Below are 20827 nucleotides of genomic sequence, written 5' to 3' on the forward strand. Positions count from 1 at the left end.
TTGCGGTGGCTTCTCTTGTTGTGGAGCACGGGCTCTAGGCGTGCGGGCTTCAGTAGTTGTGGCTCGCGGGCTGTAGAGCGCAGGCTCCATAGTTGTGGCACACTGGCTTAGTTGCTCCACGATATGTGGGACCTTCATGGACCAGGGCTCGAACCTGTGTCCCCTGCATTGGCAGGTGGATTCTTAACCACTGCGCCACCAGGGAAGCCCAGAGTTTTGCTTTTAGATAATGATCAAATAATTTGAATTTCCTGCGCATGACACTTATGACATGATGTTTTGTAAAACAAGAACTATTTCTTCTCTTCTAGAAGCTCTGGGAAAGGATAGCATTGACATATTTATTAGGAATGTGATAAAGATGCAACAAGAATGGTTTAGGTTTCCATATTGTTATATTATTAGAAAGCAGAAATACTAGTACCAATATGCTGAGGCTTAACCGCTATAGAAGAAGGAGATATTTTATGTTTTCTAGGAATTTAATATGGGAAAAAAACCCCTCAAAATTCTAAATCGATTTTTAGTGGCAAGAGGTGGTAAGGTTGGTGCTCAGCTGGTTATATACTGGGAGGGTGAAGAAGAGGGGGTAGAATGTAAATCAATGCCTTCTGTTTTCTTAGGGAGGATTTTCAGAAGATGTATTTGATAGAGAACTCTCTGAGTGGTGTCCCCCCAGGCCTACAACACCCTGGGGGCACTTTGCTAAATTAAGACTCTCCTGCAGATGGAGGAACTGGAGCAAGGCCTGCTGATGCAGCCGTGGGCATGGCTACAGCTTGCCGAGAATTCCCTCTTGGCCAAGGCTTATATCACCAAGCAGGGCTATGCCTTGCTGGTTTCAGATCTTCAACAGGTGTGGCATGAACAGGTGGACACTAGTGTGATCAGCCAGCGAGCCAAGGTAAGTGTGAAGAGAAGTACTGCTATGAGTGGCAGTGGACATAATTTCTTTCCTAGTGAAGGTCAGGGGGCATTAACATCACCCAGCTCATTGGCCTATAGGTAGCCAAGGAAGGTCAAATTAGGTTGCTACAATTCCCATTAATGTTCTGCACTTCTACCTCTAGCCCTAGGATCTTTCCATATGGGTGTGTGTCTGTGTGTGTGTGCGCGTGTGTGTGTATGTGTGTTTCTGTAGTGCATTCAGTGGAAGGCAGAATTGTGAAGTAGGCCAGTTGATCTCTCTTCTTTTTGTTTTCTTCTTTCGTGATGTTTTTATTTTCCCTTCCCTTCCTCTTCTGCCCACTGTCTTCATGTTAACCAGCGCTTTCCTTTGCTGTTACTTACCAGGGAGTCAGTTTCCTTTTAGCCCTCTCACCCTGTGCAACGCTTGCTCTCTTCTTAGGAGCTGAACAAGCGCCTGACTGCTCCTCCTGCGGCTTTTCTTTGTCATTTGGATGATCTGCTTTGCCCATTGTTGAAGGACACTGCTTGCCCTGGCAAAGCTACATTTTCCTGTGATCGTGTGGCAGAGGCGCTGATACTCCGGGTGCGGAGTGAGCTCTCTGGTCTCCCATTCTATTGGAATTTCCACTGCATCCTAGCTAGCCCTTCGCTGGTAAGTGCAATTCAAATACAGGGTAGGGAAAGGGATGCCAGCTGCTTCCCCTTCTCAAAGCTTCTCAAATGAAGCTTTAGGTGGTTTTTTTTTTTTTTTTTTTTTTTTTTTGGTAAACCCCATTTGACATTTGTCTCCAATTAGAAAACTTTCCTTGACTAGAAAGAAGGCAAAAAGATTTCTTGACTGGTACATTCTTTCCTTACAAAAGGAGCATAGTTTGGGCCTACATGCTTTACCGGGTATCTTTATTCGTTACTTGGTTTATTCAACATTTATTAAGCATCTACTATGGGCTAATTGTTGGGTGTCCAGATCTAAAACAATATAGCCTATCCCTGGAGTTCATAATCTAATGAGAAGGCAGACAGACAGGAAACAGGATAAATTATGGTATATACTTTGATTGAGATAAGCCCAGGATGATTGAGGATCTGAAAAGAGATTTTGAAGAGAGAGTTTCTGAGCTGAGTTTTGAAGATGAGTAGGAAATAACTGGGAGAAAATAAAAAGATCATTCTAGGCATGAATGCATTCTGAGAGTTGTGGAGATGTATAAGTGTGGGGCAAGTGGGGGAACTTCATGACTACAGGGAGCCGTGAGAAATGAGGTATACAGTGGCCAGATCTTGAAGGATTCTAATGAGTTTGGATTTTACCCAAAAGGCAACAGGGATTCACTGAACAACTTTAAGCAGGGGTTTAACACGATCCAATTTGTAATTTATCAAGATCACTCTGGTAGTAGGGTAGGCTACATACCAGTGTTGAGTACCTTTCTGAACATTATCTTGTCATTTAATCCTCTCAACTGTCCTGTCCTGCAAGATAAATATTATTGCCATTTTTCAGAGTAGCAAGCTGAGATTGAAGGTAATTTGTCCAAAGTCATCCAGTTTATAAATGAATGAGCTGGAATTTGACTCCCAGGTAGGTCTGATTCAAGAGCCCATTTTCAGGGACTCAGAAGATAATGTCCTCTGCTCACTTGTAGCTTTCTAGGCCCCAAGAGCTTTTATTAGCAATTAGTTAGTTGAGAGTGAAGAACTAGTTTGCAGGAATTACTTCTGCTTGTCCTTCTACCCTTTTATATAAACAGAGCTTGTTTTAGCATTAGAGGACAGGGTCTTCTTTGGCGGTCCTAAGGTTGTAGGTTTATCAGCAGAGGGATCTGAAGACAAATGGGCATCATTTCCTGTCTCCCTTCTTTAGTTTCCCAGAGGTAGTGTGATGCTTTGGCAACAATAGGGTGATGGAACAAAGTGCTTTTCAATAAACTGTTCCCTGTTTTTGATCTAGTATTTTTGACCCAAGCTAGTCTTGAGTGTTCAGAGAACATTAACCTCTGAATTTTTAAGGCCCATTAACAGTGCTTAGCAAATAATAATCACTCAATTTTGTTGATTTTAATTGAACTTCTTGTGAAAATTTCCACCTTGCTTTAGGTAGAATTTATCTTGTTCAAAACCCCTGTAACTTTTTCTAAGTAACACCAGGAGGCACTGTTCCCTCAATAATGCTTGTTATGACACCAAAACATTAGGGCAGCCTTGGGGAAGCCCTAGCAATAGCTACTCTCATTTTATATCACACAGCCCTGGAAATTCAGAAGAGTGAGATTGGGGAGGCAGTTCTTGTTGGAAGCTGATGGGCTCTAATAGTTTTTTCTTTCAAAAGAATACAGTAAAGAACACTTGTATAATGATATTATAATTGAAAGTAATGGGTGAAGAAAACCTAGCTATTCTAGGCAAATTCCTCTAACTGGAGAGCTGCAATTTAAAAAGAGGCAACAGGGGCTTCCCTGGTGGCGCAGTGGTTAAGAATCCGCCTACCAATGCAGGGGACACGGGTTCAAGCCCTGGTCCGGGAAGATCCCACATGCCGCGGAACAACTAAGCCCGTGCACGACAAATACTGAGCCGGCGCTCTAGGGCCCATGAGCCACAACTTCTGAGCCCGTATGTCACAACTAGTGAAGCCTGCATGCCTAGAGCCCATGCTCCACAACAAGAGAAGCCACCGCAATGAGAAGCCCGTGGACTGCAATGAAGAGTAGCCCCCGCTCACCACGGCTAGAGAAAGCCCGCATGCAGCAATGAAGACCCAATGCAGCCAAATAAATAAATAAGTAAAATAAATTATAAATAAATAAAAAGAGGCAACAGTGTTTAGAGTGGAATGAATCTTGGTTGGCCATGGGGAGAACAATTTATTAATAATTATGCTTCAAGGTATATTATTAAAAGAAGAAGAATGCCATCCCAGGGAAATCCCTGTACCTGAGGAAGCTTTATAGGGAAAAAGTTAGAGCCAGTGGACACCGGTGAGGATGTAGGCGGATACTATTTCAGGCTTGTGTGTGTGTCTATGAGGTCACACAGTCATAATTTTTGTTTGTTACTCATTCTTGTCATAGTTTTTATTTAATTCTTTTTGAATGAGTAACTCATGCAAAAGGCAAACACTTCAAATAGCATTTAAGGGTATGTAGGGAAGAAATAGGTCTTCTTTCTACTCCCTTTCCAGTCCCTCATTTTCCTTCTCTGAAGCAATTACTGCTGTCAGCTTCTTGTGAATTCTCAAGCAAAGCCACATATATATGTGTGTGTATATGTATGTATATATACATATATATATCAGTATATATATATATCAGTACATATGAATATACTCATATAGTCAAATACATATCTAGATATATGTATTTTCACAAATGGCAACATTCTGTTCACAGTGTTCAGTACCTTGCTTTTTTCACTTAGTTTTAGAACATAGAAATCATTCACAGCAATACATTTAGAAGACCTGCCTTAATATTTTTTAATGGCAACATAGCGTTTTGATGAATGAGTTTATCAACGTGTGTTTAATTGCTCTGCTGCTAGTAGACACTTAAATTGTTTCTATTCTTTTGTTTTTATATGTAGTGAATATCCTGCATTTACTTTTTTTTTTTTTTTGGCGGTACGCAGGCCTCTCACAGCTGTGGCCTCTCCCGTTGCGGAGCACAGGCTCCGGATGCGCAGGCTTAGTGGCCATGGCCACGGGCCCAGCCGCTCCGCGGCATGTGGGATCTTCCCAGACCGGGGCACGAACCCGCGTCCCCTGCATCGGCAGGCGGATTCTCAACCACTGCGCCACCAGGGAAGCCCTGCATTTACTTTTTCTATGTGTAAATGTGTGAGTAAATTCCTAGAAGGGGAATAGCTGAATCAAGGAGTATTTGCATCTTTGATCTCGCTAACGTAATGTTGTGTTGTCTTCCAGAGAGACTGTGCAGCTTAACTCCTCCAAGTCATGTCGGAGAGTAGGAGAGTACCTATTTCCCCACACTCCCTACCACATTCACATTAATAATGTAATACTTTTTATGTCTCTGCAGGATATTATGGAATATACAAAGCTTTCTAACACTAAGCCCATTTCCACTTCTGGCCAACTTCTCTTCATCACCCCCTCCTCCTTCCCACTGTCTATTCTTCCTAGTATCAAATGTAATTCTTTTTTGTTGTTGTTATTCTTATCTTTTTTTTCTAGTGTAATTCTTTATATTCCATATTTTGAGTTTCAAATTTGTCACCTCTTTGGCCAGATTATGATTCCCAGGAGTCACATCTGAAGGTTTTTTGGGTGGTAGAAGGAGCACAGGCAGACCTGAATTTGTAACTCAGCTCCATCACTTTGACTACTTGTATTACCTTGGATAAGTTACTGAATTTTTATGAGACTCAGTTTCTTCATCTGTAAAATGGCGATACCAATCCTGACCTTACCACAGAGACGTGAGGATTAAATAAGAGAACATATGTAATATTACTTAGCCTTAGCATTATAGTGGGCCTGTGAGAGCAAATAGTCCAACTCCATAATTTGTCTTTTTAAAAAAAGACAAGGGGCTTTCCTGGGGGCTCAGTGGTTAAAAATCTACCTGCCAATGCAGGGGACATGCGATCGAGCCCTGGTCTGGGAAGATCTCACATGCCGCAGAGCAACTAAGCCCGTGCATCACAACTACCGAGCCTGTGCTCTAAAGCCCGTGAGCCACAACTACTGAAGCCCGCGCGCCTAGAGCCCGTGCTCCGCAACAAGAGAAACCATCGCAATGAGAAGCCTGCGCACCGCAACAAAGAGTAGCCCCTGCTCGCCACAACTAGAAAAAGCCCGCGTGCAGCAACGAAGACCCAATGCGGCCAAAAATAAATAAATAAAATAAATTTATTTTAAAAATAAATAAATAAAATAAAAATAAAAAAGACAAGGACCATGAGAGTACTTGGGGTTAAGCCATTTTCACATCTAGGTGCTATGAGAGCCAGGGCTAGAATCTTGGTCTCCTAATTCCCAGTCTACTATTCTTTTCATTATATCCAAACATGATACGTTTCATCTTGGGATTGGTAACTGCCATCCTGCTCTTCTGCCTATGACTTATGAACATTTCTATGGGAAATCTGAAGATGCTGGGGAAAATTATAAATAACTTTTCCTCTGGAGAAGATTGGCGACTCCTGTTCTGTACCCACCACACTTCCTGACTTCCTTAACTGTTGTGATCTCTTTGAGGGCAGAAGCCTCACAGGGTCAGAGCGTGTATTCAGCACCCAGTAGGTATTTGTTGAATTGATTTATTGAACTGCATCTTTTCATATGTTGCTGTCTGTAAATGAAGGGGAGGGAGTGTCCCAGCCTCCTAAAGCACTTCAAGATTTTTCTTTGTAGTGTCTGTGGATTTGCTTTGAAATCTGTTGCTTCAGCCACAATGTTTTATTCTAATTAATTGATCTAAGTTAGGGTTCAACTAACTTTGAAATGAGTTATACCCCAATGAGTCAGAGTGGTGTAACCCAATCCTATGAAATTATTTGAGAAGTTGAAATATTTAAGGATAAAAAGCTTTTAAAAAATGCTCTATAGACATTGGAGTCCTATCAATAATTTCAATAATTACCACATTTAATTAGACATAGCATTGATTAAAAACTGTTTTTCATCATGTTTCATGCTGTTATATTTACCACTACTCAAAGGAATTGCTGTGAAAGTAGCCCCCAGAGAAAGGTTGGTTATTAACTCTAGGAATTTCTGTTATTTGAGTGCTGCCAGCAAATGGATGGTGATGCTGCTTGGTTGGTAGTGGCAATTATTTTCAATTCAACTCACCAAACATTGGCTTGCTTTCATACAAGTATTCACCTATTTTTCCTCCTGATCTCCCTTGAGAAGGAGCAAACTTAAAACAATTCCTAGGAAAGAGAGTTGAGTCTAGAGCAGATACATTTTCCAAAAGCAGAGCTGCTGTCACATTCTGAACAGTACTTCCTGGAGGTTTAAGTTTATACTAAGGACTGAGCTGGGAGACAGTTCTAGGTTGGGATGTGCTATGTGACAGAAAGAAGTGACAGGTGTCTATAGCTGGACCTGATTGCCGGCCTTCCACTCTGCACTGTTACCCTGCGTTTCTTGGGTCCTAGTGCTGGTGCAAAAGCTGCTGCCACTAAACCCTAACCTCCCGCAACCCTAACGCACACCCAGTGTCTTCTCCTCTACTCTGTCTTTAGAGAAAAAGAATCATTTCCTGTTAGTTTGAGCCACAATACACCTGAAATTTTTAGTAATAAGTTTTACCTGAAAATTAATGGAAATGAAAACGTACAAGTCTGAAGAGTCCAGACTTCTGATCCTGATCCAGATGAGTCTGGCTTGCACATCTTATGGGCCACTTTAGTACCTTTTCCTCACTTCAAGCCTCTGTGGGGTTTCTTGTCTAAAAGCTATCCTTTTTAGGTCTAGGGTACAGGTTGGCATACTATGGCCAACAGGCCAAACCTGGCTTGCTGCTTATTTTTGTAAAGTTATACTGGAACCCAGCCACCCTCATTTATTACATGTTTTCTATGACTGCTTTCTTGCTACAACAGCAGAGTTGAATATTGTGACAGGGACTATATGGGCCACAGGGCTGAAAATGTTGACTCTCTGGCCCTTACAGAAAAAGTTTGCTGACCTCTGATCTAGGGCGTTTCTTCTCACTGCCTCCTTTAGTTCATCTCCTTGGGAGAAGGGAAAGGAACTTTCATAATACCCCCCAGCCACAAATTATCAATTTTAGCTAATTTTTTGGACGGCTGATGGACACCTTGTATAGGTGAATGGAATGGTTATTCTATATAGCTATGCATTATCATATGAGAACATCACTCTAGCTGTGCTGCAGTGTAGCCATGCTTACATCCTTCTTACCTCTGGTTAAGAGCAAGCTGTGTGGAGGGGTGGTTTATTCCTTCCTAGGCTGGTCTCTTGGTGACTGGCTTGTTTCTATTACAACAGTGACCTTAGACTTTGCTGCATTTGTGGGAACAGATGGAAACTCTGGCCTCATTCTGGACTATCATCAGCCCTGAAATGGTTCATAATTGGTGTCTGGGTCTGATTTGACTTTCACAGTTCTCTACTTTCTGTTGATATATGTCTTCTATTACACTCCAGCTAGCATACTCTGTTTTAGTTGCACCTACTTGCTTGGAGGTTACTTGGATCTTCTGCTTTCATCTCTCAGTTTTTGCTGAGAGTTGAGTCCACACTTACCTCTTATCACCTGTATCACATCCTTCTCTCTCTTTTTTTTTTTTTTGCGGTATGTGGGCCTCTCACTGTTGTGGCCTCCCCCGTTGTGGAGCACAGGCTCTGGACGCGCAGGCTCAGCGGCCATAGCTCACGGGCCCAGCCACTCCGCGGCACGTGGGATCTTCCCGGACCGGGGCACGAACCTGTGTCCCCTGCATCGGCAGGCAGACTCTCAACCACTGCACCACCAGGGAACCCCACATCCTTCTCTTTAAATCTCAGCTCTAGGTTATCTATTCATACATGTTCTCCTTTATTCTTCCCATCCTTTTATCTGTGCCGCAAAGAAAATCCTTGAACCTCTTTCATATACTTATTTAATTATTATATTTGTGTTTACATTCATGTAAATGGGTTGCTTGACTATGAAAATACAAGTTCCCATGAAAACATCTGTTTTTCAGTATTTTTTCCTAGTACCTTATACACTGTTAGGGAGTACTTTGTGTTTATCTGTTGGCTAATTGGTATCTCTTCCATGGAAGGTCTCCCAACATTTGATTCGTCCTCTGATGGGCATGAGTCTGGCACTGCAGTGCCAGGTGAGGGACCTAGCAACATTGCTTCGTATGAAAGATCTGGAGATCCAGGACTACCAGGAGAGTGGGGCTACGCTGAGCCGAGGTGAGAGGACATTCTTTGAGGAGTTGGTCGGGAGTGGTACAGACAGTCGAAGAGCCTTAGCGAAGGGGGAGACTCATTTGCATTAGGGAGGTGCTTTCCCGAGGGTGGGTGCTGGGTGCTGACCAGGACTGGAGACTAGATGACACTTCTTTTGCATCAAGTACCTGGCTGGGGCCCAAGTATCCAATAGAAGCTGTAACTGAGTCCAGACATGCCCTAGACAATGGGAAGGAAAGACTCTGGAAAGGGCCAACAGCTATATAAAATTGCATGAGGGAAAAATGACCTGGGACTTTAGGAAGCTGCATAGCTCCAACTTCAGACTAAAAATTCAATTTCACCTGTCTTTGTGGTGGGAAAACCTTCTAGAGCGCATGCTGCCAATGAACCTGTCATTTATTGCTAATCACCCTTTCCTCCTCCTGTTTGTCCTCTTCTCCCACTGGACTAGGTGTCTCTGGGTGTTGCATCTTTATCCTCTTTCCCAAGAAGTCCTGGGCTCTGTTCCCTTTCCATCTCACAGGTAGGAAACTCATTCTAAGACTCATATTTCTTTTCTGCCTCCCTTCTTATTACAGATCGGTTGAAGACAGAGCCATTTGAAGAGAATTCCTTCTTGGAACAGTTTATGGTAGAGGTAGAGTATTTGCTATTTCCTTTCTCCTTGTGCAGCTTTGCTTTACTTCCTCTTTCCAGGTGCCTGAGTGGTGACTTGCATTTTGGGTGTTAGGTTTGCTTGCATCGTTGGAGAGCCCTTTCTGTGGAAAAGTTACCTATAGAAAGTCTGATAAAGCTTAAGATGTACCTGGGGAAGATGGGGAGAAGTAGGGGGAAAGATGTAAAAGGCAAAAGTGAGCTGATTAACATTTGTAAAACATCTCTGCTAAGGTACCTAGGGATTTTGTTTGGAATTCTCTTGGAAACCTTGGTTGACCAGTTGCTAAATTTTTGCTTGCTGAGATCTGATCCCAGGTCTGGATTGTGGAGCGGGGGGCTAGTCATTATTACTTGTCTGGGCCCCTTCGACATCCCACAGTAGAGGAAGGTGAAAAGCACAGGGCTACCATTTGGGGACTGTCTTGTGGGCACAGTAGGCTGTGGAAAATCACAGTGTTTATACAAGGGGACTGGCAAAGGAATGAATGGGGAGTAGATAATTGTGGCCTGTCAGAAGCTCCTGCCTAGGTTTCCCTTCTAAGGATTGAGCTTGGCCAAAAGAAACATCTATTAAATGCCAAGCAGGGGTAATATTAATAGTAGTGACCTTTGATAATACCAGTCAATATTGATCTTTTTCTCTAACTCTTCTGAGACTTGTTGGTTGTACAGTTAGTACCCTAGTATTATTGCACTATTTTCTAATTATACATGTTACCCAGGTTGGTACTTTATTGTGTAAGTAAATAATGCTGTTCAAATATTGTGTTATGTATAGATTATTTGTATTTCTGTCTTGTCTTCTAGGCTAATTTGTAAGCTTGTTGTGGACAGGGACTGTGACTCCTACTTCTTTTGAACCTGAAATTAGTGCTTTTCACAGGGCTGAGCAAAGCAGGTGATTTGGAACCTTCTGTTCTGCCTTTGTCCATTGAGCAGTAGCCTCATGATGCTTGAGGTCTCAACAGTGAGAACAAAACATGTGAGTTGAGCGTTCGGTCCATCTACCAAAGCAGTTGTAACTCTGGAGGAGAAGGAAAGCATGTGTTGCTAAGTCCTGAAGCAGAATAGGTTTCAGGTCTTCATGGGGAAAGAGAGATCATTAAACCTAAACTTGTGACAGAGAGAGATTTCCTAGGCCATTTTTCTCTCAGATAGCTTCCCCCATTTTTCTCTCAGATAGCTTTCTCTCAGATAGGTTTGGGTATTAAGGAGGTTAATGTAGGCTGGGATGGCATACTAGTTCCCTACCTCAGCCGCTTAGTCAAACAATGAGATGCTTATTCTTAGCTCAGCAGGGAGGTCCCTTCCTGATCTAGTGCCTGCATACGTATCCAGCTTGGTTTCTCAACATTTTTCTCTGTGTATTTTATGCTTCAGCCACGCAGAATGGCTTTGAATTACCAAAAATGCTGTTTTCTCTAGCCTTTGTGTCTTTGCACACATTGTTCCTTTATCTAGAATGCCCAGTGCCCTGGTCTTATCTACCTTGTAAACTTCTATTAATCTTTCAAGTGTCAGCTTCAGCTTCTTTGGGAGACCTTTCCGGACTGTCCTTGTAAAGATAATCCTTCTTTCCTGCTACTATAGTGCCTTGGTTCATGCCTCTATTTTACTAGTTATAACTTTGTCATGATGCTGTTTGTATGTCTGCAAGGCTATGTCTTTTTCCACTGATCTATGGACTCTTTGAGGGCAAGGACCACGTTGAATGTGTTTCTATGTTCCCAGCACCAAACATAGTGCTTAGAAGTAATAGGTTCTCAACGAGTTTGTGGGTGAATATGTTGATAAACCTACACTGGAGGGATTTTATGAAAATTGTGGTGGTGTGGGCTGTGGATATAGTGTTGCTTGTTAGACCCATATTTGGGATCTTCAGTTATTCTCCTGATTTATTTTGCGGCTTTGGATAAATCACTTCTCTCAGAGCCTCTATTTTCTCATTTGTAGAACTGAAGTCTCATTTCTTTCATGCTATTGGGGTGGAGGAACACTGCAGAACCGAATGAGAAAGCATGCGGAATACAGGTGCTAGCCCAGGAAGGGGATTGGTGTTTGGAACCAACTACTTCAAGAACTCTGGTCCTCTAGGTTCTGGGTGGATCACAAACAAACTGCATAGACTTGTAGAATTTTATTATATCTGGAAAGGATCTGGACAATAGATAGTTGTAGCTTTCCATTTCATAGATTAAGAAATTGGGCCTCAGAGAGGTTAAGTGACTCGCCTAAGGTCATATGGTGGTAGCTGTATGTTTCGGACCATCCACACTTCTTGACTCATAGTCTAGGATTATCCCTATTTTGTTTTGCTACTTTTACTGGTCGTACACACAAATTAGAGGAGAGTCAAGGGCTAGGATAATGTAGAATTCTTGTGACCTCTGGGATCACTGCCCTGTCCTCGGAATGTCCTGTAGAACTGCTAGAACTGAAAGGTTTCCTACCGGGACTGCAGCATTTCTTATGGCCAGTGCATCTTTTCAGTTACTCTGCTTGCCTGGGGTCCTACAAACAGGACACAGAAGGGTCACGGGGTCACCCAAGACTGAGCTGAAAGGATGTGCCATCAAAATAAGCAACATAGGAAGATAAACAAACCAGGGACAGAGAGCTCGGGATGAAGGTGCAGGGGGGCCAGGGCTGATGTCAGAGGGCCATGTGGTCAGTGCCTGGGGTCTGTTTTTCCTACTTCTCATTAGGACTATTGCTAGGCAAGAGGACATCGAGATAGGGCACAGGAGGCAGTAGGATGGGAGGTTTCTAGGATACTAAGGCCAGGAAGAATATTTAAGGATCGAACAGGGGTTACTTCTCCATATTTAGTCCTTTTGTTTTTCCTCTCCCCTTAGGAGCCTGATTTTCATTTCCAGGGAGCCCAAGGGGGACAATCGATGGTGACCTAACTAGAGGGGGATTCCTGGCAGTGCCCATTCAAGTCAGGGCTGGCGCTGTTCTCACAGAAGGCAACATCCCCATGTAGAGCATTTCCTAGGACTAGGGGCTAGGAATAGAAGGCCAGTCAAGGAATTGAGGGCTGTTACTACATGCCAGTATGAACAGTGTTGAAGAGGAAGTTTAGGATGAGTGGGCTGGCATGGCCCACGCTCAGCAGGGTCCACTGGAGGGAGTTCCTTCCCCTGGCCGCGTCCATGCCTCCCTCTCTTCATCTGGTTGCCATCAGGCTGTACGGCTGCTGGCGTGCTCTTTATTTATTTATCCCAGTGTAATGGGGTGAGGAGGGAGCTGGCCTAAAGCTGGCATTCCGAGGCCATGCCACGAGCCACAGGCGGTTTGCATGGGTGTGTGAGTCACTGGGGCTGCATGCTGCTCAAACCAGACGCGGCTGGGCTCAGGGACAGCAGGCAGCCCAAAATAGAGCCCCGCCCTCTGCAGCTGGCAACCCCTGGCTGGGAATCAGCCCTGTACACCGAAACCTGGGCAGTTGCGTGAAGTTGGCTTCCTTGGGGAGGGAGGCCTTAGCAGAGATAGAGATTTTTGCAGTTCTCTCCTTCTCTATCTTCAGAAGAGAATATTCAGCATAGCAGTCACTCCCGTTAACTGCTTTCCGAATGCCTTGTAAGACTTAAAGAATCTGTTCCGTGTAATATCTTAACCAATTTCTATTATATAGTTATAGTTCTACAACTATAGTTAACATTGATTTGACTCAGCATCCTAAATGTAGCCATGGCCTTTGTGTCCTGTCTAGTTTTTGTTAGTATTTTCATCCCCTGTCTGGTTGCAGCCTGATTCTAGAGCAGAGACTTCAAGCTATGAAGATATTCACTGCTGTTCTTATGAAGCTAGAGCTTGTATCAGTGACACCTGGGGAAGATGCAGAGTTATTTAACCTGAAAATTGCTATCCTGTTAAGTTCACAGACAGCTTCTACTTGGTTTCCTTGGCTGGCTCTCCATCCTTTCCCTACCCTCAAATGTTAGTGTAACCCAGGATTGGGTCCTCCATCCTCCCACCCTTCACTCTCTTTCTCTCTGGGTGATCTCATCCAGAACCCAGTTCCAGCCATCACTAGTACACCCCTGAGTACCAGTTTTATACCTCCACTATGTTTCAGGCCCATATTTCTTTCTGCATATTTGACATTCCCACCTGGATGTCCCAAATGCAATACCCTAAACGTGTCCAAAATTAATCATATGCTACCCCCAAACCCAGTTCTCGTCTATATTCCTTGTCTTGGGGCATTGTACCCTTATCCATTCAGCTTTCTAAGCTAGAAACTTGGGAGTTATCCCCTCTTCTCTTCGTCCTTACTTCCAGAGCCTAACTTATCAACCCTTTTTTGAATCTGCTCTTCTTCTCTATTCCAGCTTCCATTGCCTTAGATTAGCCATTCCCCACCCTGTTTCTGGTTTGACTATGCCACAGCCTCCTAACTTGTCTACCAGTCAATACTTATCTTCCTCCAGTTGAACTTGCAGTTATGTCAGAGTGATCTCTTTAAAACAGGAACATGATGATGTCACGCTCTCGCTTAAAGTCCTTAAGTGGTTCCCAACAGGCTGCAGGGTAAAGTTCAAACTCCTTGCATGACACACAAGATGGTTCATGATTTGGTCCTGCTGACCTCTTCAGCCTGACCTTCTGTCACTCCCCAGTAGCACCCCACCCTTTCATCATGTTCAAGTATTGACAGCTTCCTGCCCGTACGTCTCGTGATCCATTTGCCGGGTATTCTCTTGTCCTCAGGCCAAACTCCTGTTCAATTTTCCCAACTCTGCACTGGTGTCATCCCTTTTGTGAGTCTTCCATGACAGTTTTTCCTTTTCTCAGTCTGCTCTGCTTCCTCCAGGGATAAGTACACTACCCTGCTAGCCCCACAGCCCCCTGTACTTATCACTGCTGTAGAATTTGACATCAGGCAGGATGTGGAAATGAAAAGAAGGGTAGGGAGACAGAGGACAATCGAGTTGGCTAATCCTTTCCCATTTAGGTTTTTCCTTTATAATGCTTGTCAGTTCCTTCTCTTCAATATACTTTCTTAACATGGCTTCCACAGAACAATATTCTCCTGTTTCTCCCCGTCTCATTGGTTGTTCCTTCTCAGAATCTTTTGCTGGTTCTTCTCCCTTACCTCCTAATGTTGGAGTGCCTTAGGACTCAGTCTGTGATGCTCTGATCTTTTTTCACTCGTTTAGTGATCTCATCTAGTCCCATGGCTTTAAATATCATCTTATTGATGAATCCCAAGTTTAATCTTAATTCTAGACCTTGCCCCTAACTTCAGACTGTCTCCTCAACATTTTTACATGGAAGTCTAATGGCATCTCAAATTCAACATGTCCAAAACTGAACTCCTAATCCTAACCCCCATATTTGCTTTTCTAAACCCCCCCCCATGTTGATGGAAACTTCATCCATTTACTTGCTAGGGCCAGAAACCTTGGAGTCATCCTTGACTTCTGTCCTTTCACATCCTACATCCAGTTTATCAGCCTCTTGGCTCTACCTTCAAAGTACACCTGTAATTTCACCTATGCTGCTACCACTCTTGTCTGAGCCACCATCGTCTCTTACCCACATTTTTGCATTAACCTCTTTATTAGTATCCCTCTTGCTACTTCTCCTCCCTTCTGGGCCCATTACCAACAAAGTGATCTTATTAAAACACAAATCACATCGTGATACTCTCCCGCTCAAAGCTGGCTTCACATTTCATTTATAGAGTAAAACCCAAAGACCTTATGATGGCCTACAAAATCCTACATGATCTGGATCTTATTACCTTTCTGACCTCATCTCCTCCCTCTCCCCCCACTCCCAATCCACTGCAGCCACACTGGCCTCTTGCTGGTTTTCTTATACTCTAAGCATCACCTCCTTTAGGCCTTTACACTGCCTATTCCCTCTGCCTGGAATGCTCTTTCTTCAGATATTTGTATGGCCAAATCCCTCCCTCCTTTTCTGTCTGTATTAGTTATCTATTGCCGTATAACAGATTACTCCAAAACTTAGTGGCTTAAAACAATAAACATTTATTATCTCACATGGTTTTGAAGGTCGGGAATCTAGAAGCAGCTAGCTGGGTGATTCTGGCTCAGAGTTTCCCTTGAAACCGCAAGTCAGGATCTCGGCTGGAAAGGCAGTCATCATAAGGGGCTGGAGAATTCACTTCCAAGCTCTCTCATGTGACTGTTGGCAGGAGGTGCCACTTCATTGCTACATGGCCTCTCCATAAGGCCGCTCACATGACACGGCCCTGGCTTCCTCCAGAGCCAATAATCTGAGCGGCTGAGAGACCAAGACCAAGACCAAGATGGGAGCTGCAGTCTCTTTATAACTTGATCTCAGAAGTGACACCTTATCACCGTCTTGTTATATTCTCTTCGTTAGAAGTGAGTCACTAAGTCCAGGCCACACTCCAGGAAAGGGTAATTAAGCTCCACCTCTTAAGGGGAGGCATGTCAAGAAATGTGCTGGCATATCTACATGGACTACAATCATGTCTTTGTTCAGATGTCACCTTCTCAGTAGGTTTACCCTAATTATCCTATTTAAGATTGTAAGCCACATCCCTGCCCCTCTGCACCTGGCACTCCCATTTCACTTTACCATGCTCTACTTTTTATTTTTTCGCCATAGCACTTATCTTCCATATTACCATCAAGTTTACTTATTTTATTATGCTTATGGTTTATGGCCTGTCTTCCCCCTGCCCGAATGTATAAACTCAATGAGGACAAGGATGTGTGTTTTGCGTGCTGGTTTATCCAAGTGCCTAAAGCAGTGCCTCCACACATAGCTGGCACTCAGGAAGTATTTGTTGATGGATGAAGGAATCATATCTTCCCATTCTTCCTTATTTTTACTGTCTTATGACTAGGCCATGAAGCCATCACCTGTTGGTAGCCTGAGACTTAGACAGCCCTGCTGTAAACAGAGGAGTAGCCTAAGGAGAAGATCACTGTCAGATTGCCATTCTACTACCTGCCTTGTTTCTTTGACACTTAGTTTACTGGGAGACAGTCCCAATTTGGGGATGAAGTATAAACCTTGAATCTTTTATTACTGAGAGATCCTAGAACCTCTTTTTTTAGAGCCAGTTAAGAAATTAAATATCTCAAAAACCAAAGGAATAAGAACCTGACAAAATCCTGGGAAGAACGTTAGTCATAGAACCCAAAGAAGTTATTAAGTTTCTTCCTTCCTCAGTCTTTCCTCTCTCTGGGCTCTACTTCCAAGGCTGGAAGGGCTGCTCCTCTGCCATATATCTGTTTTTCAATATGTAGAGGAAGACATAGCATTCAGAGGATGTTTTTTCAGTTTTCTTCATGGGCATCACGAAGAAGGATAAGTCTACATGCATGAGAACATCCTCCATACGATTGTGTGTGTGTCAGTTCTCTGATCTCGCGAGACTTGCAGCTAGTTCATCCTTACAGTATTCAGTGTTGTGCGTATGTATTATGAGCATAAATGGCAATATTGCCATCAAAGAGCTTGCTGTACTTAATGAATGGCTACAGGGGCCACAGTAGTGGAGTGATTGGAAAAAGCTTCCTGTAAAAGGCATGACTTGAACTGGACTTTAGTCTTTCTTTCAGATTTTGCTAGGGAACTATGTGGAAGGCATTTTAGGTGAGAAACACATGGGCAAAGGATGTAAAATAAGAAGAAGAGTGGGTGAGGATTAGTAGAAGATAAAGTTAGCAAGATAATAACTTGAGGCTAGGTTGTGGGGAGGCCTTAAATGCTGGCCTGGAAGATTGGTGCTTTGTTCTGAAGGTAAATGTTTTTTAGCTCTTTTCTGCCTGTAATCCATTTATTTGCCTGTTTCAGTCCAGTTATTAACATCTATCATTACATGCAGTGATTTTCAAACAGCGGCACGTCTCCTAGGAGGGTGATGGGGCGCTTCCTTCTTGCAGTTAATTACTGTTATAGAGAGTGGGAAACCATTGGAAGTTTTGACTGGAGAAGTGACATATGAAAGTGATCTTTTAGGAAGATTAGGCTGTCAGTGCTTTGCCTATGTGATCTGAAGAATAGTGGTGCCATTGACAGACTGGAAAAATCATGGGTGGGGCTCAATTAAATCTAATCTTGGGCATATAAAGGAATGGTTTTCCTTATTTAAAACACAAGTCCACCAGTATTTGAGGTCTGGAATGAAAATCTCCAGGGAGGAAGGGATGGCTGCACATGTTTCTCAACCATATTTCTTCTGAATTTTGCCTTCTCTTTGGGGTTTTCTCACTGGGATTCCTGTAGTCACCACTGAGCCCTGCTACCAGGGGTCACCACTTCTCTCTTTTTGCCCCAAGAATGTATAAAAAGGCTTCTTTCTTTATTTTCCTTTTACAAAGCTCTATAAGGGCTTATACTTTCAAAAGAAAATTTATTAAAAGTCTGAGGGGAAAAAAACCACCAAAAATCTGTGGGAAAACAAGAAGGAAATCAATATAGAGAATACCAATGGGTTAAGATTACTCATTTCCAAAAGTTGGGCTTTCTGATTCTGAGAATCCCAGTAGTAAAGGGCTTTATCACATTTAAATTCTCTTATCCTAAAACGCTCAAAACCAGGTATTACAAACTCAGATGACTACAGGGGGTAGGTATATAACAGAAACATGTATCCAGCTGGATAAAAGACAACAGAGTTTGTAGGGGCCTGTGGAAAACTAAATCCTGCATGTCTAGATACATCTAGACCCAGATTGGCTAACACAGTTTAACAGACACTGCCACAGGGGCTGTGCACCTTATTTCATTCAAAGGAAGTTACCAACTCTTCTAAAATGAAAACTGTTTTTCTTTTTTTCTGTTTAGCTTCACCAAATCCACTGCTAGTCTCTCATTTGGTTTCAATCTCTGGTCTGAGAAATCCACTTAGTTGAGAATTGAGTAGTGAGGCAGTGATAACTGATACCTTATTTCTGGCAAATATCGAGTCCTTTTAGGTCTAACCTATAAGCTTCACATACCTCTGGAACATTTTGCCACAATTCACACAGTTGAGTCTCCCTTGTCGTCCCCTAGTAGAGGAAGGGTTTCATAAAAGCCCATTCATTCCAGTGTGACCACTTAACGATGCCTTAGCTTATTAAAATAAAAAAAAAAGCCTTATATATAATTAGAGTTAATTTAAAAACATAAGATGAAAATCTTTTTCAATACATGTTGGATTTAAATTGATTATAGGACATACAAGTGGGAATGTTCAGGAAAGAGTTAAAAAAATAGGATTGAAGCTTAGGTTGAAAAAGGACCTCTAGAAATAGAATTGAGAATGTTCTACAAAGGAGCAGCATTTGAAGGCATGAGAATGGAAGCATCTTTTGCTGGGAACAGCATGGAGAAAAGAACAGAAGTCCAATGATTGAGATTTGGGGAACAATCCTAATTGGAAGGTAGTAGGAGCCAGTGAAGGAAACGTGAGATAGGAAGAGAATCTGGATAGAGGAGTAAGTTAGCTAAGGAAGGGGAACTAGCAGTTATCAAGTACATACTGCTCGTGTGTTAGATACAGCAGTAGGTGCTTCAGCTAAGTTATAACTTTTAATCCTTAAAACAAACCTATGAGGTTGGTGATATTATCCTCACTTTAAAGATAAAGAAGCAGGAGCTCAAGGGCAAGGTAATTTTCTTAGGGTCACTTCAGGTCACAGAATTTGTCTCTATTCAAATCCCATGCTCCTCCCATCACCAGGGAGGGTCGTCCACCGTGCCACGTGCTGGATAGAGACTAGACTGACTGCCCGAGGAAAGATCATCAGGCAGTTCGGAACCTTGGGCAATATCAGCAGATTGTAGGCAGCTAAAGAAGGGTCGATTGATAAGGCAATGGAGGCAATGAGTGTAGAACTCTCATCGGGAAGTTTCACAATGAAAAGGAAATGAGAGCTAGCTGGAGAGCTAGAAGTAGCCCAGCAAAACTCCCCTTTAAAGAAGAGAAGACACATACGTGTTTGAAAACAAAGAAGCCACTGGAGAAGGAGAAACTTACGGTGGTGAAGGGAAAATGACAGTGTGAAAGCAAGGACCTACGGAGTGGAACAAAGCGAGGGGATAGGCCTTCCTCTGGGATTTGTGGGTGGCATGAAGGCACAGGCGATATTTTGAAGATAGATGACTTGATTTCTGCCTATTTCCCTCTTCTTTCCCCGGGGGATGTAGCCTTTCATCCAGGAATTTTGCAGTTCTTTCCAAGGGCATTTAATTCTCCTTACTTAAAAAGAGAATCAGATGGTTCCGTGACGTTTCTGTTATGCTAGAAATAGTGAAACGGACAGAAGTCAAGGTATAAGCTATATTCTTTCCCTCTTCTGAGATCCCACAATGCTTTGTATCTTTCCTGTGTCTCTTATCACTTTGGCCTTGTATATAAGAATTTCTGTACTTATCGCCCCTGTTAGGTGATAAATTCCATCAGGGCAAAACTGTCTTGCTCATTTTGTTTCCTCTTCTGAACCTACTGCAGCGCCCTGTAGTAGGAGGTACACAATAATGAGTGCTTGTAGCTCAAAGGTCTTGGCATTGGAGAAGTTTCTCACATTGGTAAATGTCTCTGGTTATAGAAAGGAAGAGAGAAAACAAAAGTATCCAACGACTTACCTTTAAGCTTTGCCTGATCTATTGACTTTATATAGCCTTATATAAAGTGGCCTTCGCTTGTGGGTGAAACCTGTTTTGGATAATGAGCCACAGTGAAACATGAGAGGGAGTCTGAGTCCTGTAGGTTGGCAGCTCAGCTGTCCAATGTTTAGGGAACAAGACAGCAGGATTCGTGGGCATCCTTGTTCTCTCCCGTAAGGGAATTGTCAAAGGGGAAATTGCCCCGGAGTCTCAGGAAGCATTTTTTTCATTCTGTGTGGGTGATCTTTAGTCTATTTGTTTTTTTATTTGGAAATTTAAACTCTGTGTGGACAGTACTTATTAAGCACCAGTGAAATATTAAACATCGTGGAGTCATACTGAGAAGTTAAAACATGGTTTCTGCCCTTGAAAGATGGACATTTTTTTTTTTTTTTGCGGTACGCGGGCTTCTCACTGTTGTGGCCTCTCCCGTTGCGGAGCACAGGCTCCAGACGCACAGGCTCAGCGGCCATGGCTCACGGACCCAGCCGCTCCGCGGCATGTGGGATCCTCCCGGACCGGAGCATGAACCCGTGTCCCCCGCATCGGCAGGCGGACTCTCAACCACTGCGCCACAAGGGAACCCCCGAAAGATGGACTTTTGAAGAGAGAGATTAGACCATGTTTACACATATGCAAAGAATATTCTAAATACATAAAATATATGTTGTCTGAGAGGAGGAAGAAATAGATTCATTTGGATGGGATCTGGGGTTCATACCAGGCTAGTTTGGGTAAGGTACTTCTGGGAGA

At 43.1% G+C, this 20827-nt stretch overlaps 1 protein-coding gene across 5 annotated transcripts in view; it reads left to right on the forward strand.

The window, feature by feature from the left end:
* Positions 1 to 20827, forward strand: part of NHEJ1 (non-homologous end joining factor 1) — a 79587-nt gene that overhangs the window by 5466 nt on the left and 53294 nt on the right. For all 5 annotated transcript variants that reach the window (XM_029225889.1, XM_029225890.1, XM_029225893.1 and 2 more), the window contains 4 exons: positions 728 to 904; positions 1349 to 1561; positions 8674 to 8812; positions 9391 to 9449. In XM_029225889.1, coding sequence (XP_029081722.1) covers positions 728 to 904; positions 1349 to 1561; positions 8674 to 8812; positions 9391 to 9449 — 588 coding nt within the window. The remainder of the gene's footprint in view (positions 1 to 727; positions 905 to 1348; positions 1562 to 8673; positions 8813 to 9390; positions 9450 to 20827) is intronic.

The sequence above is a fragment of the Monodon monoceros genome, unplaced genomic scaffold, assembly GCF_005190385.1.
Source record: "Monodon monoceros isolate NGI ecotype Baffin Bay Population unplaced genomic scaffold, NGI_Narwhal_1 Super_Scaffold_16, whole genome shotgun sequence".
Classification (NCBI taxonomy): Eukaryota; Metazoa; Chordata; class Mammalia; order Artiodactyla; family Monodontidae; genus Monodon; species Monodon monoceros.